Raw genomic sequence first — 26,471 nt, forward strand, 5'->3', positions numbered from 1 at the left:
AGCAGACTTGCAGAATGTGCCCTTTGGAGATGTAAATTATTATATAGGCCTGAAAAAAAAAAAGATGTGGAACTAGGGATATGATTGCAGATGGACTTGGCTACAAGTGGTGAATACCAGAAAGATGTTTACCTGTGCTTTATTGACTATGTGGATTATTTATAGTGTGGATCATGACATGCTATGGACAACATTGCAGAGAATGGGTATTCCAGAACTTAATTGTGCGCTTCAGGAACCTATACATAGACCAAGAAGCAGTCCTTAGAATAGAACAAGGGGATGCTGAATTGTTTAAATTCAGGAAAGATGTGGGCCAGGGTTGTATTCTTTCACCATACTTATTCAATTTGTGTGCTGAGCAAGTAATCCGAGAAGCTGGATTCTATGAAGAGGAATTTTGCAATAGAATTGGAGGAAGATTCATTAACAACCCTGAGACATGCAGACAATTCAACCTTGCTTGCTCAAAGCAAAGAGGATTTAAAATACTGATGAAGACACAAGACCACAGCCTTCAGGATATGTTGCACCTCAAGATAAAACAAAAATCCTCACCACTGGACCAATAAATAATACCATGATAAATGAAGAAAAGATTGAAGTTGTCAAAAACTTCATTTTACTTGGATCTGCAATTAACACAGAAGCAGTGGTCAAGAAATCAAGGAACATATTGTATTAGTCAAATCTGCTACACAAAGCCTCTTTAAAATTTTCAACAGCTAAGAGATCTGTTTAAAGACTAAGGTGCTGCTAAGCCAAGCCATGATATTTTTAGTTGTCTTATGTACATTTGAAAGTTGAACAATTAATAAGGAAAACCACAGAAGAATCAATGCATTTGAATTAAGGTTTTGAAGAAGAATATTGAAAGTACCAGGGATTGTTAGAATAACACACAAATCTGTATTGGAAGAAGTATGGCCAGAATGCTTCTTAGGAGCCAGAATGGCCAGACTTCATCTCTCATACATCAGACGTATTATCAAGAAAGATCAGTCCCTGGAGGACATCATGCTTGTTAAATATTTCTATATTCTAAAACATCGTAAAATATTTATCTTTGTTTTGGGAACACTAAGTCTTTCCTGATACATGAATTATATGCTACAGCAGTTGAGCCAAGAAGTGTGTTCACCTACAGCTCAATCCCACTACCAATTGACCATTTCTTATATAAATTTGCACAAGCCTCACTTCCTATATTAAGGTCACCCAATCATAGTTCTGAAATCAGTGATCAACTGACCTTACTTAAACAATACCCCAAAAAAACCCTTTTTGGTATGAATTATTGTTAGGTGCCATCAAGTCGGTACTACCTATATAAGTGATCTAATTTTTAAGGCGAAATCTTACAGAATGATACCTGCTTGGTGTTTGTCCTGCTTGGTGTTTGTTTTTTTAACTTAAAGAGGTTATCTGAAAACATAACAACCATAGCATTTTTTAGCTGAAAAGAAATACCTGGAGACCATCTGGTTCACATCCTTCCTGTTACAAATACAAATATTTAATCACTTGTACAAGGTCACACAGCTAATTAGGCACAACTAGGAGCTCTGGTAGCGTAGTGGTTACGAATCAGGCTGCGAGCCTTAAGGTCAGTGGTTCGAAACTACCAGCCACTCCGCGGGAGAAAGATGAGGCTTTCTGCTCCCGTAAAGATTTATACCCTCGGAAACCCTGTATAGGGTCGCTATGGGTCGGAACCGACTCGACGGCATTCAACAACAACAACAAGACCTAGATTAAAGAATTTACTATCAAGGCCAGCTGTCCATTTTCAACTTTACTCTTAATTATAAGAAAAGCCCATGGGATCTTGAAATAAAAATGTTGTTGTTGTGGTTGTTAGATGCCATCGAGTTGGTACCAACTCATAGCAACCCTGTGCACAACAGAATGAAACACTGTCTGGTCCTGGGCCAACCTCACAATTGTTTGCCACACTTGAGCCCATTGATGCTTCCACTTTCCCAGTCCATCTCGCTGAGGGGCTTCCTCTTTTTCTCTGACCCTCCACCTTAGCAAACATGATATCCTTCTCCAGCAACTGGTCCCTTCTGACAGTATGTCTGAAGTATGAGAGATGAAGTTTGGCCATCCTGGCCTCCAAGGAGCACTCTGACTGCACTTCTTCCAACAGAGATCTGTTTGTTCTTTTGGCAGCCCATGGCACTTTCAATATTCTCCTCCAACACCATAACTCAAAAACATCAATACTGTGGTTTTCCTTATTCACTGTCCAGCTTTCGCATGCATGTGAGGTTATTGAAAATACCATGGCTTGGGTCAGGCACACCTTAGTCCTCAAGCTGACATCTTTGCTCTTCAACACTTTAAAAAAGTTTTATGCAGCAGATTTGCCTAATGTAATGCATCATCTGATTTCTTCACTGCTGCTTCCATGAGTGTTGATAGTTGATCCAAGAAGAATGAAGTCCTTGACAACTTAAATCTTTATCTCCATTGATAAGAATGTTGTTTATTGGTCCAGTGGTGAGGATTTTTGTTTTCTTTACATTGAGATGAATCCACACTGAAGGCTGTGCTCTTTGATCTTCATCAGTAAATATTTTAAGTCTTGTTCACTTTCAGCAAGCAAGGTTGTATCATCTGCGTATTGCAGGTTGTTAGTGAGTCTTCCTCCAATCCTGATGCTGCGCTTTTCTTCATATAAACCAATTTCTTGGATTATTTGCTCAACATATAAATTGAATGAGTATGGTGAATACAACCCTGTCATACACCTTTCTTAATTTTAAACCACTCAGTGTTCCCATGTTCTGTTCGAACATCTGCTTCTTGGTCCATGTACAAATTCCTCATGCGTATAATTAAGTGTTCAGGAATAATCATACTTCTTAAATTTAGGACTTATTAAATCGATAAAAAGACCAAAGCATGTCTTTGTACCCTTTAGACCTGTATTCCTTATATGTTTGGATAAAATAATAACATTTTAAAATGTCAAGTTACTAAAGTCATTTCTTTGTAATAAATTGAAACTAGCAATTTTCGGATGTCAGAATTATCTTAAATGAACTTGTAAGAGCAGTTCTCAGTTACAGAACATTATGATGTCCTTTAAGTTGTAGTTTAAAACAGTAAAATCATAGATTTTGTTTTTGAAAAATGAAATTATTCAACAGTGTGAACCCTAGAAAGATGAATGTATGCCCTCCAAATGGATATGAAGTATTGTATGGTATTGTTTCAGCTTTGTCCGTTCACCAGTTGGCTGCACAGGGGGAGATGCTCTACCTGGCTACACGTATTGAACAAGGTAATGGTCTATTTTTAACATTTATGTTCGATTTCATAAAAATGATTGGATATTTACTGTATTATTTTACTGCAGGGTAGTACAAAGACAAAAGCAATTAATTACATAATCCTACCAGGCAGATAACTTAATAGATATTTTGAAAAGGTAATGTGGTAGTTATAACTTCTCTTATCACCCTGTCTTTCTCTCCTGAAGCAAACACTTAAAAGTTTGCTACATTTTCACAACATTTTTCTGGAAAATAATTTCTGTTCACATTTGAGGTTATGTGTGAGAATGCATATGTGCTTTTTGTTATTTACACAAGAAGGAAAATAGTACACATACTACAATACGCCTTGTGTTTTTTTCACTCGATAGTTTGAAAATCCTTCCATATAAGCATCTAAGGCCTAATTTGTTCTTTATAACAGTTCCACAATATTGCATTGCATATATATAGATATATATATGTATATGTATGTGTATATGTGTATATATATATATGTGTGTGTGTGTGTGTGTGTATTGTTATTAACTAGTTCCCTGGTGGTAGGAATCCTGGTGTGCTCTGTAGGATAAGCACTGGACTGCAAACCACAAGGTCCACAACTCAAACCCACCAGTTGCTCCTTGGAAACCCTATACAGGGTTGCTGTGAGTTAAAACCGTCTCATTGGCACTTAACATCAACAATAAGTTGCCACATATTTATCCTCACATGAAAGTAAGGGTTGCTACTTCCAGAGACTCTCACTAATATAAGATATGATCAGATTCTAAGTTTTGCTAATCTAATAGGTGGAAATGGTATCTCTTAGTCATTTTGTTTACATTTTTAAAATAACGGTCTATTTGAATTTCTTTTTGTGTGACTTGCTTGTTATCTGTTGGTTTATATGAAGTCTAAATTAAGGAAATTAGCTCTTTGTTGTTTATGTTGCATATATTTTTCTCAGTTTGTCACTTTCCCTTTAAAAACATTTATGATATGTTCAAGTGGAAATTTTTTTTTTTTTTTTGTGGTCTCTGTTTTAGATCATATTTACAAAGTATTTTCCATTCCAGGATTATAGATATTTTATTCTAGAATGTATGTGGTTTCTCAATCTTTGATCCATATGGAGCTTGTTCTGATGTAACAGGGTAAATTACCATTGTTTTTATTTTTCAAAAAGTTAGCCAGTGGTCTCAACATTGTTTATTGAATACAAAGTATCGCATGAAAATGATGCTTTGTTTTTCATCATGTTATCCTTTAATAAGAAAGGCATAATCATTACATTTCTTTTTATTGGTAAATATTTGGTGCTTTTGTTCTCAATCTAAATAAATTTTGGGGAAAAAACTATAAACCATCTAACTAGTAGACTAAATCTAGGGAATAAAATGTGGTTCAAGAAATTGCACAGTACTATGTTTCAGACTAGTCTTCAATCACATTATGTTAGCAAATTACAAGGATGAGAGAAATTCAAAGGCAGCAATGTTAGCTGTCAAGTAGAAGATAGATTTAGTAATATTTTGGAATTTACGTAATATCTTGTATTTATATAATGCTAAAGGCTATCCATGGGGGTGCAATGGCTCCATACCATAAGCACTAACCTGCAAGCCACAAGGTCTGTGGTTCGAGCCTGCCAGCTGCTCCTCAGGAGCAGGTGGGGCTTTCTGTTCCTGCGAAGATGTAAAGCCTTGGAAACCCTGTACAGGCTTGCTATGAGTTGTAACTGATTCAACAACACTTAACAACAACCAATGGCTATCATGAGTACACAGTGGTACTCTAGGATAAACACTGGACAGTGAACCACAAGGTCTGCAGTTCAAGCCCACCAGTTGCAGCACAAGAGAAAGATGAGGCTTTCTGCTTCCACAAAGATTCACAAACTCAGGAACCCTATACAGGGTCACTTTGACTGGTCAGCATTTAGCAACAACAAAGGCTATCATACACTCTTACTTGTATTGTCATCCGCCCAACTACACATTAAGGTAGGTAAAGTATTGATCTAATTATTGGAAAAACTAAGTGACCTTCCCGTGGTCACACTACAAGAAAAACAAGGCCAAGATTCAAACCCTGGTCTCTTGATTCTGATTCCAGGGTTCTGTTGATTGCCTTCTAGCCAGCATTGTATCATGTCTGATAGTTTATACTTAAACATAAGATGTTGTTGATGTTAGGTGCCATTGAGTCAGATCTGACTCATAGTGGCCCTATTTACAACAGAACAAAACACTGCCTGGTCTTGCACTATTCTCATAATCTGTCTATGCTTGAGGCCATTGTTGCAGCCACTGTGTCATTTCATCACCATGACCCTCTGCTAAGCAAGATGGCCTTCTCCAGGGACTGGTCCCTCATGATAATATGAGATGAAGTCTCACTATTCTTGTTTTAAGGAGCGTTCTGACTACTTATTTCCAAGTCAGATTTGTTTGTTCTCCTGGCAGTCTATGGTATATTCAGTATTTGTCACCCAGACCCTAATTCAAATGCATCAGTTCTTCTTTGGTCTTTCTTGTTACATTGTCCAGCTTTCACATGCATATGAGGCCATTGAAAAGTCTATAGCTTTGGTCAGATGCACCTTAGGCCTCAAAGTCACTCCCTTGCTTTTGAGTATGTTAAAGAGGTCTTTTGCTGTAGATTTGCAATGCAGTATGTCTTCCTTTGATTTCTTGACTGCTCCTTCCTTGAGCCTAAGTAAAATGAAATCCTTGACTGCTTCAAGATTGTCTCCATTTATCATGATGTTACTTACTGGTCCAGTTGTGAGGATTTTTGTCTTCTTTATGTTGAGATGTAATCCATACTGATGTAATTCATACCAAAGTCTTAGCTCTTCATCAGTAAGTGCTTCAAGTCCTCTTCACTTTTAGCAAGGAACTTTGTGTCATCTGCACTTTGCAGATAGTTAATGAGCCTTCCTCCAATCCTGATGCTGTGTTCTTCTTTATAAAGTCCAGCTTCTCAGATTATTTGCTCAGCATACAGATGTAATAAATATGGTCAAAGGATAAAACCCTGACACACCTCTCCAGATTTTAACTCAGCTATTTAAATTGAGGCATATTTTAATTCACTCAGACAGCAAATTGAAACGAATTACTAGACTAGAACTTTAGGGAACAGAATTCAGCACAAAGTCAATCCATTAAGTGATACAATCAACATTTTAGAATGCCAGTATTTTCATAGTACTATTCATATGTGGTTGTTTAATTAGATCACAAAAATTGCTTTTCTTTTAAATAGAAAATGTTATCAATCACACGGATGAAGAAGGATTTACTCCTCTGATGTGGGCTGCAGCACACGGGCAAATAGCTGTGGTAGAGTTTCTACTTCAGAATGTAAGGAAAATGCCTCAGAAAATGTATATGTATAGTTATTTAAGTTCAGTTAAGTCTTAATTAAAGTTTTTGTATCTCCAGCCAGCTTAGATGTCATGGTAGAGGATACAAAAAAAAAAAAAATTATAAAACGTTTTTCATGTTCTCGTGAAACTTGGATCTAGTTGGGGAAGCAAGGCTAATCAGACATGAGCCAGTGAAGGAGCATTTAATGCCCAGCCCCTCTCAGTGCAGTGGGAGCCCTGTAGGAGAAGGCTTCCTGGAGGAGGTGTAACCTGACTGGAGACTGAAGAGATGTTAGGAGTCAGATAGACAGCAGGGAAGAAGGAAGGCATCCAGACAATCTCAATGACAAGGTCATCCATTCCTTTTTTATTAAATTAGGGCAGTATCTGACTGTAGTGTTGTTTAAGTGAATTGATGTCTTTATCTCCACTCTTCACTCCAGGGTGCTGATCCCCAACTTTTAGGCAAAGGTCGAGAAAGTGCCCTGTCCTTGGCCTGCAGTAAAGGCTACACAGATATTGTGAAAATGTTGCTTGATTGTGGAGTTGATGTAAATGAATATGACTGGGTGAGTCTCTACTGGTTTTTAAATTTCTGCCAAAAAAATTTAAGGGCATTCTCCAGTTAAACTGATATTGTTGTTGTTAAGTGCCGTGAGTCAATCCCTACCCACAGTGACCCTGTATAGGTTTTCCAAGGAGCAGCTGGTGAGCTTAAACCTTGTAGTTCAAATGACTTTGCAATCTGATGCACCAGCCCATAATGCCACACCAGGACTCCAGACTGATGTTGTTGTTGTTGAGTGCCGTCGAGTAGATTCTGACCCATAGCTGCCTTGTATAGGGTTTCCAAGGAGCAGCTGATGAGATGGAACTGCCAACCTTGCTGTTCAAAGGACTTTGCAGTCTGGCACATTAACCCACAGCGCCACACCAGAACTTTAAACTGAAATTGTTGTTGTTGTTGTGATGTGCCGGCTATTCGATTCCAATGCATAGTGACCCTGTATAGGGTTTCCGAGGAGCAGCTAGTGAGCTTGAAATGCTGACCTTGCAGTTCAAACAGTTTTGCAGTCTGATGTAATAACTCACAGCGCCACACAAGGGCACATTTAATTTAAAATTTTCTTCCAGGTTTTTAATGAGATTAATTATATTCCCCTGGTAGTGTAATGGTTACGAATCAGGCTATTAACCTCAGGGTCAGCAGTTCAAAACTACCAGCTGTTCTGCCAGAGAAAGATGAGGCTTTCTGCTCCTGTAAAGATTTACAGCCTCGGAAACCCAGTACAGGGTCTCTATGAGTTGGAATTGACTCCGTGGCACATTACCACCACCAAACCAATATTAGGGAAACATAATTAATCTCATTAAAGACTTGGAAGAAAATTTTAAATTGAATGCCACAATCTCACTTTTTTGTTCTGATTTAAATATCCATTTCAAAGTACTAAAATTATCCTAAACTAATTTTAGATGCTCAGTTCTTAGTAAAACAACATTAAATGTTCTGAATTTTGCTGACCTTGAAAAATTCTAATTTGACTTTCCCTTTTGCAGAATGGAGGGACACCTTTGCTTTACGCTGTACATGGGAATCATGTGAAATGTGTAACAATGCTGTTAGGTAAGCAGATAAAAGTGAAATGTACTTAAGAAAATGTCAGGTGAGAACTTTATTTAATTTTAAAAAAATCTTCCCTTGCTTGATGTTACACAGGAGAACCATTGTTGTTAGGTGCTGCTGAGTCAACTCCAACTCAGTGGCCCACGTCACTCATGTGATAGCGCAGCACTACCCACAGGGTGTCCGGCTGTAACCTCTAGGGAAGCGCCTTGCCAGGTCTCCCTGGCAGAGCCACTGGGTACATTGAACCACCAGCCTTTCAGTTAGTAGCCAAGTGCTCAACCATTGTGCTTTCAAAGCCAAGCCTAACCCACTTCTATTGAGCAGATTCTGACTCATAGTGACTCCATAGGGCAGGATAGAATTGCCCATAGAGTTTCTAAAGCTGCAAATCTTTATGAGCATAATGTTACATCTTTCTTCCATGAAGGGCTGGGGCTCAAACCACTGACCTTTCTTTCAATTAGCAGCCGGACACTTAACCACTGTTCCACCAGGGTTCCATTTTTAAATAAGTTAAATCCCTACTGCTATCTGCCTCCTGAGCACCTTGTTGTTGTCAAGTGCCATCGAGTCAGTTCTGACGCGTAGTGACCCTGTGTAGGATTTCCAAGGAGCAGCTGGTGAGCTTGAACCGCCGACCTTGCAGTTCAGATGGCTTTGCAGTCTGGCACATTAACCCACAGCACCATACCAGGACTCCTCTTGAGCACCTGCTACCATAGAATGGCCCATATGAGAAGCAGCTCTTCATCACACCCACCACATCTACAATCGGAGCATTTGCCCTTGTTTCTTTCATTTAGGGAGTCATGTTCAAATCTACTGATGGTTTGTTCTATCCGTGTCTCTGTGCATAAGTCTTGCCTTTAGTTGTTTATTAGTTTGGGCTACTCTAGAGGATGCCTTTTCATTTGAAGTATCTTCTTGCCGACCCACTAGAGTAAATTCTAGGTACCCCGGTACATTGTACTTTGTTAGACCATCCACAGCATACCAAATTTGCTAAAAATCTATCCAGCTGTTTGCAAATGAGCCAGTAATAGACAAAATATATCCGAATTTTTACTTACGTAGATTTTTTTTTGCTATTTTTATAGAAAATGGAGCTGACCCAACAGTTGAAACCGACTCTGGATATAATTCTATGGATTTAGCTGTAGCCCTGGGCTATAGAAGTGGTAAGTATTTTAGAACTTTAAGAGTTTTGTTTTATTCAAGTTTTTATAAATAGTACAGTGACACACGAACAGTTTTTTTCATCGCCAGTAGTCATGAAACATTGTCTGCTAACCTAACTCCTGACATAAGCATGTAACTATAAGCAGAGTCCACAAATTCCTATAACATCTATAAATGAGCTTGATACTATTTTCACCAACCCAAATCAGTAGTCACTAGAGGGTAGTAAGTTCATACCTATTTACAAGATGTGTTTAACATTTTGTAGCAAAGTCTACATATAACATGCTTTATACTTCACCTTTTTTTATCCTATAGAACCACCTTGTCCTCTGAAGGACTGAAGGACTATCCTCCAGTTTCACAAATGTAAAAATCGAGTCACAGAAAGTCCAGTAATTTAGACAAAGACTCAAATTCAGGAGCAGACTAAGTTATAGCTTCTCATAATTTATTTAAGGATTGCATTGCATTGTTGCCTTCAGACTGTGAATGCATGCTACTTAGATGTCAGTTTACTTTAGGGTAAAATTGGAGTTGCGAAGTTAAACTCAGTGCATTTGTAAGCTTCATAACCAATCCACAGTGATGTTGATTACCTGTCTGTTCTAGTTCAACAGGTTATTGAGTCACATTTATTGAAACTGCTTCAGAACATCAAGGAATAGACATAACTGTCAGGAAATGTGTTGTCTGCCCTCGTGTTGACTGTCTGGACCTGAAGAATGATAGTTTGGTTTACTTATAAGTTTTTACCTCAGTTGCAATAATTACTGATTGTTAGTAAGTTTTAATAAATATCCTCTGAGTACATCACAGGTTTTTAATGAAATTAATGTTGATGCTTTTTAAAATAAGTTCTACTGCGTATTTTAAATTATAAATTAATGTTTTGTGGCATGTAAATTTTTCTGATACAGATAGTTAATCAGTCTTTGTATCAAGTACTATAATTTGGTATTTTCAGAAATGATTCCACTCGATTCATCTTTACTCTTGTATTAACTCATTGACTTTATATAGGGTTTGCTATATTGTTTTCCCTAGAAAACAAATTTTGTTACTGAAGTAAAAAATGCACAGAGTGATTGTTTACAAAATGCTATTATAAATAAAGTCCTTTTTTCTGTCAGTTTGTATGTCGTTTTTTAAGTTATAAAAGAGTACTATACCTTTTGCCCTGGTGCGTTCCTCACAGCAGCAACTGTATTGGAGCCACCCACGAAAATTCAGCCACGGTTCCGCTCTGGCTCTAACCGCTCCTGCACTAACCATCACAGTCTCATCCGGAAACACAGTCTCAACGTCGTGTGCCGCCAGTGCTTCCGTCAGTACACGAAGGATGCAGGCTTCATCACGTTGGACTAAGTGATCATCTCTGAATGGATTATCCAAGACACAGCTACTCAACAGAAACAATGTCAACACTGTATATTATATAAAATGAAATTTTTCAGTTATGAACAACAACAAAAAAAGAGTTCTATAATGGGGATAGAGGCAAATTGTTGTTGTTAAGTACCGTGGAGTCGGTTCCAACTCATAGCGACCCTGCACAGGGTTTCTGAGGCTGTAAATCTTCACGGGAGTAGAAAGCCTCATCTTTCTTCCACGGAACAGCTGGTAGTTTCGAACTGCCGACCTTGAGGTTTGCAGCGCAATTTGTAACCACTACACTACCAGACACAAATAGTGATATACAAAAAGTAACAAAGGTTACCAGGGAGTTCTATGGATTTTATTTCAACCCTTCTGTCATGCCAGCGTACTTTATTAGACCACACAGTTTAATTAAGGTAAATTAAATGTGTAAGTCAATCAACAAAGGCTTGTAAATATATTTAGAATATGATTCTGTTGTAAATAATTTTCTTATCAGGAAAAGCCCTCCATGATAGGGAAGCTAATTTTTCAATAAATGTCAAATGTTCTTTCATTCTAATAAAGGAACACTGTAAACTCATACTAAAACTGAAGTTAATTTGATCATGTAGAATGTAGGACTTGAATTGAGTCACTTCATCTGAAAACCAGAGTTAAGTAGGACCCTAGTTGTACCCTGGTTAAGTGTCTCTTCATTGTCTGAAAGGTGTACACTTTCAACTGATCTCAAGGACTTGATGGATTTACCGAAAGCCATTCATCCTTCCATTTAGTTACATTCTTATGGGCCTATATCCATGGAGCGACTGTCACATTATACAGTAACGAAATCCAGCCACACAGTTGGGTACATCCCTCCGAGCGTTGCTTGCAGCTGATTTTCCTCATGGAACGACAACCTGTACTATTGTTCAAGCTAGAATAACTGCTTCATTCTAGGTCTGACTCTTACAGTTGACAAACCTCAGAGAGTATCCTGAAGAAAATGCTCCCCTTTCTAATTCTTCCATGTTTTAGCTTCAGCATTCTTCTCCCACTCCCCATCCCCAAAAAGTCCCTTATAAAATAAATGTTAAGTGCCACTGAGTTGATTCCAACTCATAGCAACTTTGTATGAGGTTTCCAAAGAGCAGCTGGTGATTTTGAACTGCTGAACTTGCAGTTCAAGCTGCACTTGCTGTCCAGTGCCTATCCTACAGCGTTAAACCAGGACTCCTTGAAATAGATATTTTGTTGTTTGTTGTTGTTAAGTGCCGTTGAGTCGATTCCGACCCATGGCGACCCTATGTAGGGTTTCTGAGGAGCAGCTGGTGAGCTTGAACCGCCAACCTTGCAGTTCAATCGACTTTGCAGTCTGGTGCCATCAAATCTATCTGTCTCACAGAGATCCTGTATAAGGTTTCCAAGGAGTGACTGGTGGGTTTGAACTGACTACCTTGCAGTTCCCTGTTCAGTGCTTATCCTACAGCGCCACATCAGAACTCCCAGAAATAGGAACTAGTCCAAGTTAATTAAAGGAATGATGCTTAAGTGGTAGTTGTCAAACTCTTCATTTACAAATCCCATACTCTTCTTGTTGACATTACGTTCCGAGTCAATACTGACCCATAGTGACTTTATGCATAGCAGAACGAAACACTGCCCGATCCTGGGCCAACCTCACTACTGTTGCCACACTTGAGTCCATCCATGCTGCCACTTGGCCAATCCATCTCGTTGGGGGGTCTTCCTCTTTTTCTCTGACCCTCCACCTTACCAAACATGATATTCGTGTTATCACAATCAACTCTACTTTGAGGAGGCAGCTCTTCACCATTCACATTTTGAGTGCCTTCCAACCTGAGGGGCTCATTTTCCAGCACTGTATCTGACAGTGCTTCTCTGTAATTCATAAGGTTTTCAGTGACTAAATATTCGGAAGTAGTTCGTCACTCTTTCTTCCTAGTCTATCTTCATCTGGAAGCTCATCTGAAACCTGTTCACCATGGGTGACCCTGCTGGTATTTAAAACACCGGTGGCATAGCTTCCAGAATCACAGCAACTCACAAGCTACCACAGTAAGACAAACAGACAAGTGGTGGCCATTTTGTTTTAAGTGGAAACTGTCACATAATCTTAGATAGTGTTTATAGATTACTCAAATTGTTACTCAGAACTTATGTAACAAACACTGATTTATGCAAAGAGAAAATACTGAGTGAAAAGAGTCCCAGTTCTGCCATGGATACTCACTGCCCAGTATCAGGGCTCATTTCCACCACAGTGAGAATACACTGAGAAGGAGCACCTTTCAAGAGGCTAAAAATTTTGCTCTCATGTATACATGAAATGAACATCTGTTGAGTATTTTATTGAATTAATTAATGAGGGAAATTCTAAGATGTTAAAACTAGGTCCAAGACTGCAGAGGATGTGGGGAGATTGGAACCCTTATACATTGCTTGTGGGATTGTAAAATGTATAACCACTCTGAAAAACAATATGGCACTTCCTCATAAAACTAAGAACAGAGCTGCATTATGATCTAGCAACCCCACTCCTAGGTATATATCCTATTGGTGGAAGAGCAGTAACACAAATAGACAGACATATATGCACAACTGTGTTCACTGCAACAGCATTCACAATAGCAAAAAGGTAGAAACAACCTAATAGGTGACTGGGCAAACAAACTGATACATACAATGGAATGTTGCACAACTATGTGGTGCTGTGATTAATGCACTGGACTGCAAAATCTTTTTGAACCACAAAGTCAGTGGTTCAAGCTCACCCACTGCTCCTCGGAAACCCTATCTATATAGGGTGACTATGGATCGGAACCAACTTGATGGCACTTAACAACAGCAACAATAAATAATGAAAAGTCCACAAAGCAACATGGATGAATCTGGAGGACATTATACTGAGTAAATAAGTCAATCACAAAAAGACAAATATCGTATAGTCTCACTTTTATAAAATGTCAAGAATTGCTATGCACACAGAAAGCAACATTCTCTGATGGTTACCAGGAATGGGAGGAGGAGGATTATTTCTAGATAACGTTAGTAAGTGCCATTGAGTTGGTTCCGACTCATAGAAACCCTATACAGGGTTTTTGAGGAGCAGCTGGTGGGTTTGAACTCTAGACCTTGTGCTTTGCAGTTCAGTGCTGATCCAGTAGTGTCACATCAAGCATCCTTCTAGATAATTGTTGTTATTAGGTGTATTGAGTCAGTACCGACTCATAGCCACCCTATGCACAACAGAACGAAACACTGCCCTGTTCTGTGCTAGCCTCACAGTCATTGTTAGTTTGAGCCCATTGCTGTTGCCACTGTGCCAATTCATTCACCTCTTTGGGGCTCTTCCTCTTTGTCTCTGACCCTCCACTTTACCAAACATGGTATCCTTCTCCGGGGATTGGTCCCTCCTGACAACATGTCCGAAGTATGAGAGATGAAGTCTGGCCATCTGGCTTCCAAGGAGCACTCTGGCTGTACTTCTCTAAACATAGATTTTTTTGTTTTCTTGGCAGTCCATGTTACTTCAAATATTCTCCTGTAACACCATAACTCAACTGCATCAATTCTTCAATGGTCTTCCTTATTCACTGCCCAGGTTTCGCATGTATATGAGGTTATTCCTTAGTCCTCAAACTGACATCTTTGCTCGTCAACACTTTAAAGAGCTGTTGTGCAGCAGGTTTGTCTAATGCAATAAATTGTTTAATTTCTTGACTGCTGCTTCCATGAGTATTGATGGTTAATCGGAGCAAAATAAAGTCTGACAGCTTCAATATTTTCTCCATTTATGTAGATGGTTTTCATTAGTCCAGTGGTGAAGACTTTTATTTTCTTTACATGGAGATACAACCCATATCGAAGGCTATGGTCTTTGATCTTCATCAATAAGTATTTTAAGTCATCTTTGCTTTCAGCAAGCAAGATCGTATCATCTGCATATTGCAGGTTGTTAATGAGTCTTCCTCCAATCCTGATGCCACGTTTGTTTTTCTTCATATAATACAACTTCCTGGATTATTTGATCAGCATGCAAATTGAGTAAGTATGGTGAGAGAATACAACCCTGGTGCACAACTTTCTTAATTTTAAACCATTCAGTGTTCCCTTCTTCAATTTAATAACTGCCTCTTTGTCTATGTACAGGTTCTTCATGAGCATATTTCAATGTTTTGGAATACTCATTCTTCACAATGTTTTCCATAGGTTGTCATGATCCACACAACTGAAAGCCCTGTTGTAGTCAATAAAGCACAGGTATACATCTTTCTGGTATTCTCTGCTTTCATCTGATGTCAGCAATGATCATTCCACATCCTTTTCTAAATCTGGCTTAAACTCCTGGAATTTCTCTGTCAACATATAGTTGCAGCTGTACTTGGGTTATCTTTAGCAAAATTTTACTTGCATACGATATTAATGATACTGTCTGATGAGTTCCACATTCCATTGAATTATGTTTCTTTTGAATGGGCACAAATATGGATCTCTTTTAGTCAGTTGGCCAGGCAACTGCCTTCCAAATTTCTTGGCATGGGTGAGTGAGTGTCTCCAGAGCTGCATCAGTTTGTTGAAAGATTTCAATTTGGATTCCATCAATTCCTGGAACCTTGTTATTGGACTTCAGTACAGCTTGGACTTCTTCCTTCAGTATCATTGGCTCTGGATTATATGCTACCTCTTGAAATGGTTGAACATTGACTATTTCTTTTTGGTACACTGACCCTGTATATTCCTTACATCTTCTTTTGATACTTTCTTCATTGTTCAATATTTTGCCCATTTGTTGTTTAGTACCGTGGAGTCGGTTCCAACTCATAGTGACCCTGCACAGGGTTTCCAAGGCTGCAAATCTTTATAGGAGCAGAAAGCCTCATCTTTCTCCCACGGAACAGCTGGTAGTTTCGAACTGCCAACCTTGAGCTGAGCAGCCCTATTCGTAACCACTATGCTACCAAAGCTCCTTGTTGTTGTTGTTATGTGCCTTCGAGTCGGTTCCGACCCATAGCGACCCTGTATAGGGTTTCCGAGGGTGTAAATCTTTACGGGAGTAGAAAGCCTCATCTTTCTCCCGCGGAGCGGCTGGTAGTTTCGAACCGCTGACCTTAAGGTTCGCAGCCCGATTCGTAACCACTGCGCTACCAGAGCTCCTTTGTGGGAAGATAGAGTGCAGAAAATTTCCTAGAAAGTATAACAAAATTCAAGCCTCTACTTGCTGTACTGAAGGATTCTATGGGCAAAAGGAGGCCTGATAGGCACTGTAGGATAAGCATTGGACTGCTAACCACAAAGTTGGTGGTTCAAACCCAACAAACACTCCTTGGAAACCCTATAAAGGGTTGATATGAGTCTGAACCAACTTGACAGCACTTAATGACAACAACAGACAAAATACTTCAGGATGCAGAAAGTATCAAAAGAAGATGGAAGGAATACGCAGAGTCACTGTACCAAAAAGCAATGGTCGATATTCAACCATTCGAAGAAGTAGTATATGATCATAAGCCAAAGGTACTGAAAGGAGAAATCCAAGTGTACTAAAGGCATTGGGAAAGAACAATGTTCCTACAATTGATCGAATATAAATTGAAATCTTTCAATAAACTGATATGCCAAACAAACACTCATCTATACCAAGAAATTTGGAAGGCAGCTATCTGGCCAACTGTTTGGAAGAAATCCATATTTTTGTCATTCCAAAGAGATGTACCCAACAGAATGTAGAAACCATTGAACAATATCATTAATATCACATGCGAATTAAATTTTGCTGAAGATAATTTAAAAATGGCAGGAACAGTACATTGACAGAGAACTGCCAGTTTCAAGCCAGATTGAAACAGGATGTGAAATAAGGGATATCATTGCTAACATCAGATGAATCTTGCTGAAATCAGAGAATATCAAGAAAATGTTTACCTATGTTTCATAAACTATGAAGCACAGGCTTTTGACTGTGTGGATCATGACAAGGTATGAATAACATTCAGAAGTATGGGTATTCCAGAACGCTTCATTGTTTTTATGAGGAACTTGTGCATAGACCAAGAGGCAGCTGTTAGAAAAGAACAAGTGGACACTGAAGGGTTTAAAATTAGGAAAGGTGTATGCCGGGGCTATATTCTTTCACCATACCTATTCAATCTGCATGTCGAGCAAATAATTCGAGAAGCTGTATTATGTGAAGAAGAAAATGGTATCAGGATTGGAGGAAGACTCATGAACAATCTGTGATATGCAGATACAACCTTGCTTGCGGAAAGTGGAGACTTCAAATACTATTTGATAAAGAGCAAAGTCCACAGCCTTCAGTATGGATTGCACCTCAATGTAAAGAAAACAAAAATCCTCACTGTGGACCAATAAATAACATCATGGTAAATGGAGAAAAGATTGAAGTTGTCAAAGACTTCATTTTGCTTCTATCGACCACCAACATTCATGGAAGTAGTCAAGAAATCAAATGACTTATTGCATTAGTCAAATCTGCTGCACAAAACCTCTTCAATGTGTTCAAGAGCAAAGATGTCAGTTTGAGGACTAAAGTGTCCCTGACATTGTATTTTCAATAGCCTCATATGCATGTGAAAGTTGGACAATGAATAAGGAAGTCCTTAGAAGAATTAATGCATTTGAATGGTGGATTTGAATGGTGTTGGAAAAGAGTATCAAATAGTCAATAATGTATTTGAATGGTGTTGAGAAAGAATATTAAAAGTATCATGCCAGAAGAACAAACCAATGTGTGTTGAAAGAAGTACAACCTCTCTCTCTGTCTCTTTCTCTCTCTGGTCCTCGTTTCCAAGATGAGAAAGAAAAGGAGAAGCAACAATCGTGCCAAAAAGGGCCGCTTCCTTTTGTGCAGCCTGTTCACTGCACAAACTGCGCCTGCTGCGTGCCCAAAGACGAGGCCATTAAGAAGCTTGTAATTCAAGGCCAACTGCAGCCCTCAGGGATATTTCGGAAGTGAGTGTCTTCGATGGGTACCTGATTCCCAAACTGTATGTGAAACTACATTATTGTATGGGCTGTGGCAGTCATAGCACGGTGGTCAGGAACCGTTTTCATGAAGCTTGGAAGGACCGAACACCCACCCCCACCCCGATTTAGACCTGCAGTTGCTGCCTCACGACTGCCACCAAAGCCCATGTAAAGAATTGAGCCCTTAAAGGCTGATGTAAAACTAACCTGCAAGAAAAGAAAATGAAAATTACAAAAAAAAAAAAAAAAAAAGTACAACCAGAATGCTTCTTAGAAGCCAAGAATGGAGAGACTGTCTCACACTTTGCATGCGTTATCAGGAGAGACTAGTCCCTACAGAATGGCATAATGCTTGGTAAAGTGGAGGGTCAGCGAAAAAGAGGAAGACCCCCAATGATATGGATTATTACAGTGACAGCAGATTATCAAGTATAACAGCTATTGTGAGGAAGGTGCAGGATGGTTCAGTGTTTCATTTTGTTATGAGTTGGAACTGGCTTGAGGGCACCTAACAACAAAATGACAAGAGGATCGTATATATCTGATTAAATTAAGGCTCTTGAAATGGGAAAATAGTTTCGTATAATTTGAGTGGGTCCACTGTAATTACAGGCTCTTTAAATGGAAGAGCAAAGCAGATGTCAGATTGATTCCATTGCCTATTTCTGGCTTTGAACATAGAGCTACAAGCCAAGAAATGCAGCAGCCTCAAGAAGCTGGAAAAAACAGGGAAATGGACTCTCTCCCCTAGAGCCTCCTAAAAGAATACAGCCTTACCAACACCTAGATGCCAGCTAAGTAAAACCCATTTTGGACATCTATCATTCAAAACTGTAAGTTAGTAAATGCATGTTGCTTTGTTGTTAAAAGCTGTTGAACCCTGGGACCATCAAAGGAGAAGAGCGAGTGTGGGATCCTATCCAGAGAAGCAGCAATGCCAGAGATGGAGGCAGAGATGATGATATGGAGAGATGGAGTGGCTGGGGACTCTGGAGTCTGGGAGGAAGAGGGGCTGTGTGTTGACGGCCAGGGGGCAGGCTTTCGGGGTTTGATGGTGCATGCAGGGAATTGTAATCATTGCAATGAAACGAAATAAGATAGGATGAATGTAAGGCTAATGTAAACTTGTTAACAACAGTTTTAGATTCGTGGTTGAAGAAACCAAGGCCACTCGGAGAGGTGAAGCCGAGTTTCAGACTTTTTAAGCCGGCTGCCTCAGAGGAGCTAAGTTCTCCAGATTCTGAGGCCCCCCCAATGGAGCGCAATACGGGCCTATATGGGGTCAGAGTTGGGGAGAGGCCAGGCTGCATACCTGTTTGAGGGCAGGGGAAAATCAGGGGGATTGGTCCCATTCGGTGACCTGATTAGCAATTTAGCTTGTCTCCTGGGCGGAGAGGGCGGGGAATGATTTTTACCTTTTCCTGTTCAAACTATCACAATAAAAATTCACAATAAAAACTTTAAAAAATAAATTAAAAAGCTGTTGAGTCAGTTCCGACTCATAGTGACCCTGTATGGGGTTTCTGAGGAGCGTCTGATGGTTTTGAACTCCTAACCTTGTGATAAGCAGTCCAGTGCTTATCTTAATGCACCACACCAGGACTCCAGAGCTACACCAGGCTTTAAGTCACTGAATGACAATGAAGACAGAATACTACATCAAGTGTACTAAATATATCACCCTGTGTTCAACTACTGCCTAATATTTCATTGCTGGTGGAACTAAACCCTTTTGAGGAGAAGGAGGGTAGAATGACCTGTGTAAGACTTCAGGATAAACCAGTCAGGGATTAAGGAGAAAGGCTAGTTGTCACCACCCTTCTGTCATCATCTGAGAGGTAAACTAATACGGTATCCTGAAGTGTTGATAACAACACTTCTCTCACATCACCTACTGACTTAACTCTAGGATTCACCACAGAGCAATCCTCAGTGACAGAGGCAGCGAACTGGAGACCTGACTGGGAAAGGTTTATTCTTTTAGTGTTCTTGAAATATAAAAACATATTGCCAATAGTTGGATTAAATGTATATATTTTTAAGGGAAATATCATGATGATTTTTAACTATTAAAACCTATAGAGATTTTTTTGTTTGTAGCTTTGATAGGTTCTTTAAAATACCAATTAGCCAACTGAGTTTTTTTTTTAAATGCCGTATGAATTTATTACTATACCTTTTTTTCTTTTAAACATATGAATATGTAAAACTTTAAATTCTTCTGTTAGAACTGGGATAGATAGATAAACAGACACAAATTATATATATTTAGACATTGTATGCAAGTTATATATTTTCCAGTATATGACTTTGAATAGAATCATGTTTGTTAAGTGGTTCGCTGTATGATCAATGTTTTACAAGTCTAATATTAGCAAAGTGAATAAAAAAGAAAAAAACAAAAGACAGAAAAGCTTCTGGGTATTATACAAATCTTCAATGTCATCTACTCTTTAATATTTAATTTTTTTTTTTTATTTTTTTTGGTATTATACAAATCTTCAATGTCATCTACTCTTTAATATTTAATTTTTTTATGTTTGGAATAGTTTATACATAATAATTTATTAAGACAAAAGAAGTACCAACAAAAGCTTAGCGGAAATAAAGTAGTAGAACACTCATGTTTTCTAAATATCATAAATATAAATGGAAGGGCCTTTCCTGATCCATCCTTAGAAGTATGGATATTTATTCTTTGGCAAGTCTTACTTATCATATGAGAAATTTCTCTTCCTTACTTATTTGGATCTAAGGTATAAGGTGTTGGAGAAGAATTTTTAAAGTACCAGGGACTACCAGAGAACAAACAAATCTGTCTTGGAACAAGTATAGCCAAAATGCTCCTTACAAGCTAGGATGTCAAGACTTCATCTCTCATACTTGAGACATGTTATCAGGAGGGGCCGGTCCCTAGAGAAGGGACTTCTCTTGCTAAAGTGGTGGGGCAGTGAAAAAGAGGAAGACCACCAAGGAGATAGATTTGATACAGTAACAGCAAAAATGAGCCAAATGTAGCAACAGTTGTGAGGATGGGACAGGACCAGGTCGTGTTCTGTTGTGCATATGAGTCAGAACTCAAAGGCACTAACAACAACTTCTTTGGAATAAATATTATTTATGAAATTCAAAACAACAACAGTAACTTACCACATTTTTTAATTGTCTAGAAATTTTATAGTACGAGTATGTGTGTGGGGGGGTTTGTAATAACAAATAATAATTGTTGTTGTTACGTGCCATTGAGTCAGTTATGACTCATAGTAAGCCTGTATAGGGTCTCCAAGGAGCGGCTGGTGGATTTGAACCACCAACCTTATGGTTAGCAGTCCAGTGCTTATCCTATAGCACTATACCGGGTGTCCACAAATAACAGTAAAGGTATAAAAGAAGACTGCAACATGATTAGTTGATTTTTTAGGTATTCAGTTAGCTATGAAACACAACCACTTAACACAATCTAAGGAGAATCATGTAAACATTATTTGATTAAAGTTAGCTTTAAAATCATATTTTGCCTTCTGTGTAGGTTCTCCTCTACAGGTAGTTCAGTGAAGTCCTATCTTTTAGCATGGAAGCTGAGTGTTGCTAGCAGTGTGCCAGGGACACAATCCACCTTCATTATTCCATGCCAGTGACACAACACAGGAAACTTTGTGTTGCGAATTTCTCTCTGTGGAATTGAAATTACAGTCAGATACATCATTATTAAGGAGACCTAGTTGCCCAGTGGTTAAGCACTTGGATGCTAAATGAAAGGTAGGTGGTTTGAGCCTACCCAGTGACTCCACAGCAGAAGGACCTGGCAATTGTTCCCATAAAGAGTTGTTGTTGTTGTTAGATGCCATCAAGTTGGTGCTGATTCATAGTGGCCCTATGCACAGAAGAACAAAACACTGCCTGATCCTGAGCCAACCTCACTACTGTTGCCATGCTAGAGTCCATCGATGCTGCCACTTGGCCATTCCATCTCATTGGGGGGATCTTCCTCCCTTTCTCTGTCCCTCCACCTTACCAAACATGATATCCTTCTCCAGTGACTGGTCCCTACTGACAATATGTCCGAAGAATGAGAGACGAAGTTTGGCCATCTTGGCCTCCAAGGAGCACTCTGACTTCACTTCTTCCGAAACGGATCTATTGGTTCTTTTGGCAGCCCATGGCACTTTCAATATTCTCTTCTAACACCATAACTCAAAAGCATCAATTCTTCTATAGTCTTCCTTATTCACTGTCTAGCTCTCGCATGCATATGAGGCTATTGAAAATACAGTTTAGGAAACCTTGTGGGGAAGTTCTCCTCTGTCATGTGGGGTCCCTTATGAGTCAGACTAGATCTCAACTAACAAAAACAAATGTAAATATTGCACTGGGACTAGACCACTGCAGATGCAGAGCCTGCTGGGTTTTCATCTGTGAGATGAGCACAGACCAAGGGCATGGTATATTTATTTGCTCTGTGTTTTACTTTTGATTGATAAATACAGTGAAATTGCTCTCCATTCAGACATATTCACTCATGTTGGCTTTAGGAGTCTAGGAGATATCTGAACTCTTTCAGATGTCTGTCATTTTCTGTCTTCAAATCCACTGACAATGAGATCTATTCCAGCATATACTTCATGTCCTAGAATCAATCTGTGGGAAGTGTCATAAATCTTGACCTTCTCTTTATCATCTCTTCTTCAAATGCTGAATGCTTGAAGTGGGACATTTCCTGTAAAAGCCATTCAAACACTCAAACACCCATTTACTGAGTGTAGAGCCCACGTTGGGCCATGGAGACCCAGTGGAAGCCCACAGAGACACAGTCTTCTCTGTGTGGAGCTTACAAGCTAACAGTGAATCTGCCTCAGCGGAGTGTGGCTTTACTCAGAATCATCTCCGTTGGCTCCATACATCTGAGAACATATTAGAATATCATGGGCTAACTGAGGAGTATTTGAGGAACTGACTCAATGACACTTAGCAACAACAACAACAATATGTCTATCACGGGGCCTCTCGAGTCATTCTTCTCTGACATCAACATTAGTTAAGTCCTCGTTACAGACAAAGCAGAAACCTCCATCTTAGAGTGCTGAAGACAGAGCTGAGTGGGGTGGAAGCAATTTCAGCCCAGGATGCACAATGGAATCTCCTGGGGTTTTAAAATCATACCGGTTGCCATCAAGTTGACTCTACTCATGAAAACCCAATGCATTGAAAACCCTCTAGAGCAAAGCTGTGTTCTAGAGGGTTTTCAATGGTTGATTTTTTCAGAAGTAGACCACCAAACCTTTCTTCTGAGGTGCCTGAGTAGACTTGAACTGCCAAGTGTACTACCAAGTGACTCCTTTTTTAAAAAAATAGTAAGGTTTTGACAACATTAAATAAATTAAAATTTTTAAAAAGAATAATCTTGAGGCTTAAAAACTACAGACGACTGTGCCTCACCCTCAGAGAACATGATTTAATTAGTCTGGGATGAGGACTTGTAATAGCTCCCCTGGGAGATTGCAATGTGTAGCCCAGGTTCAGAACCACTGCCCTAGGGACAATTAATACCTAGCAGATGGAACCAGTATTGTCCAAACTACATTCTAACACCTGCCTCTGGCATTATCACCTTATCTACAGAAAAGCCTTAAGAACAACCTGGTCATTTATCCTTTGTCTCTGGCCTGTTGGTACCTGCTCTGATTCTTCTGTAAAGATATACGTAGTCCCCTTAAAGAATAAAGAATTTTGAAACACTAAATAAATAAAGAATTTTGAAACACTAATCTGAGCTTTTGTGTGTTTTCAGTTGTGATTGAACATCCTTACTTAATTGATTTCTGAAAGGTAGAAGGCATTTCTGATGCCACATGGTTATTTACTCGCCTTGCTTACCTTTAGGATAAAAGTGACTCTTGGAAACCTAGTATAGTCATCTCTAGCAACAAAAGGTGAAGAGCTTCTCTTGTTATCCCTTTGTTCTAGGCTTTGTGTTGGGACTCGAGTCGAGTGTTGACTGAAGCAGAACACATGCCAGCTCACAGGGTTCATCCGCAAAGCCAGGTACCTCCTCCTCCCCCGTGATTCGTGTCCATGATGAAATCTTCCCTCCTCTTTCCTGGAATCCTGCTGTTTGCCCTTCTGCCAAGGAGACTGTCAACAATTGCCTTGTGCCCCCATCTCCATGACGTCTCTCAGTTTTCTGAGGAACAGATGGTCGGGATATAAAGATTGCCCACCCAACTTACTGAGCCAGAGTTTGGCCTCACTGACTCTCCAGAAAATAACCACTCACTCTGTCATTCTAGGTGATTCTTTGAAAAATAGTAATGAGCTACATAGGGCCCTTCCAAAGAGAGTATGTACACTGGGTCAACTCTTGTACAGCACCCTCCCTTCCTTCTTCCTTGATTCCAGCATTCCCCAAGCATTCACTGAGAACCTCTCTAAGGATGATAAAGCCTCAGTTCCACAGCCCCAGTGGGACTCCCGTCTATTACAACACTGTGTCCTATAATCCAGACTGCATCACCGTGCATCCGTGTGTCAAGACTGTCCTTCTCTTGCAGGTGGCAGGAATCTCTTCCCTTTCCATTCCAAAGAAAATGCCTTCAGGATGGAATCATAAAACAGGTGACATATCTACTGTTCTCAAAAATAAATAAAATGGTCAGGCCAAATGAATTGTTCAGTCATGTTCCAGACACACAACTGCACTGTCGCTCTGTTTCTAGGATTCTTTGTTGCTGTTGTTGTTAAGTGGCACCGAGTTGATTCTAACTCATAGCCACCCTGTGTAGGATTACAGCCTGGAAAACTATATGAGTCAGTTCTATTCTGTCACATTGGGTAGCTGTGAGTTGAAGTCAACTCAACAGTACCTAACAACAGCAATAAATGTGTGTAACAGAGTAGAATTATGGCTGAATTTTTGGAAGTAGACAGCCACACCTTTCTTCCAAAGCACCTTGACTTGACTCCTCTGGTTAGCAGTCAAGCACGTTAACCATTTACACCACCAGAGACTATATATACCTACTATCTTGTTTTCCAACAGTTAACATTTATAATAGTAGTAAAACAATCTATGCCCCAACTATTTTGCACATTAAAGACACATCTGGTAGTATCTACTGCCACGTTTCAATATAACACTAACATTGGCTGTGGTGGCTAAGATTATGCGTCAACTTGACTGGGGCATGATTCTCACCAGTTTGGAAGATACATAATGATGTAATGTGGCGATTATGTGATGATGTAATCATCTTCATGATTCTCACCAGTTTGGCAGTTATGTAATGATGTAATGTGGCAACTATGTAGTGATATAATCATCATTCATGTTGTGATCTGATGTGGTCATCATCCATTTTTTAATAACACCGTTTTCTGCATAATGATCTGGTCTTTGGAACTTAACCATGTTGATAAGTAAGTAGTTGTTGTTTGGTGCCATCAAATCGGTACTGACTCACAGTGACCCTCTGCACTACAGAACAAAACATTGCCCAGTCCTGTGCCAACCTCACATTTGTTGCTACACCTGAGTCCATCACTGTTGCCACTGTGTTATTCCATCTTGTTGGGAGTCTTCCTCTTTTTCTCCCACCCTTCACTTTACCTAACATGATATCCTTCTCCAGGAACTGGTCCCTCCTGACAATAATCCCGAAGTATGAGAGACCAAGTCTGGCCATCCTGGCTTCCAAGAAGCACTCTGGCTGTACTTCTTCCAACACAGATCTCTTTGTTCTTTTGGCAGCCCATGGCACTTTCAATATTCTCCTACAACACCATAACTTAAATACATCAATTCTTCTACAGTCTTCCTTATTCACTGTCTAACTTTTGTATGCATCTGAGGTTATTGAAAATACCATAGCTTAGGTCAGGTGCATCTTAGTCCTCAAACTGACATCTTTGCTTGTCAACACTTTAAAGAGGTCTTGTGCAGCAGATTTTCCCAACACAATACATCATTTGATTTCTGGACTGTTGCTTCCATGAGTGTTGATGGTGGTTCCAAGGAAAATTAAGTCTTTGACAACTTCAATCTTTTCTCCATTTATATGGATGTTGTTTGTTGAACCAGTGGTGAGGATTTTTGTTTTCTTTACATTGAGATGCAACCCATACCAATGGCTGCGGCCTTTGATATTCATCAATAAGTATTAAGTTATTTTCGCTTTCAGCAAGCAAGGTTGTATCATCTGCATATCTCAGGTTGTTAATGAGTCCTCCTCCAATCCTAATGCCACAATTTTCTTTATATAACGCAGTTTCTTGGAATAAGTATGGTGAAAGAATACAACCCTGGCACACACCTTTCTTCATTTTAAACCAGTCAGTGTTCCCTTGTTCTTTTCAAACAACTGCCTCTTAGTCTATGTACAGGTTCCTCATGAGCACAATTAAGTGTTCCAGAATACTCATTCCCCTCATTGTTGTCCATAGCTTGTCATGATCCACACAATTGTTAAGCTTTTGGTAGTCAATAAAGAAAAAGTAAACATCTTTCTGGTATTCGTTGCTTTCAGCCAAGATCCATCTGATGTTAGCAGTGATATCCCTCATTCCATGCTCTCTTCTGAGTTTGTCTAGAACCTCTGAAAGTTCTCTGTCAATGAATGTATAGTTGTGACCATTTTTGTAATATCGCTAATAAAACTTT

General features: G+C 39.3%; 1 protein-coding gene across 1 annotated transcript in view; it reads left to right on the forward strand.

The window, feature by feature from the left end:
- ANKRA2 (ankyrin repeat, family A (RFXANK-like), 2) overlaps nt 1-10,619 on the forward strand; it is a 17,475-nt gene extending 6,856 nt beyond the window's left edge. Inside the window, exons 3-8 of the mRNA XM_006874405.1 lie at nt 3,227-3,292; nt 6,537-6,634; nt 7,083-7,208; nt 8,200-8,266; nt 9,367-9,447; nt 10,061-10,619. Coding sequence (XP_006874467.1) covers nt 3,227-3,292; nt 6,537-6,634; nt 7,083-7,208; nt 8,200-8,266; nt 9,367-9,447; nt 10,061-10,116 — 494 coding nt within the window. The 3' untranslated portion in view covers nt 10,117-10,619. The remainder of the gene's footprint in view (nt 1-3,226; nt 3,293-6,536; nt 6,635-7,082; nt 7,209-8,199; nt 8,267-9,366; nt 9,448-10,060) is intronic.
- The last annotated feature ends 15,852 nt before the right edge of the window (nt 10,620-26,471 follow it).

The sequence above is a fragment of the Chrysochloris asiatica genome, unplaced genomic scaffold, assembly GCF_000296735.1.
Source record: "Chrysochloris asiatica unplaced genomic scaffold, ChrAsi1.0 scaffold00275, whole genome shotgun sequence".
In the NCBI taxonomy this organism is placed as follows: Eukaryota; Metazoa; Chordata; class Mammalia; order Afrosoricida; family Chrysochloridae; genus Chrysochloris; species Chrysochloris asiatica.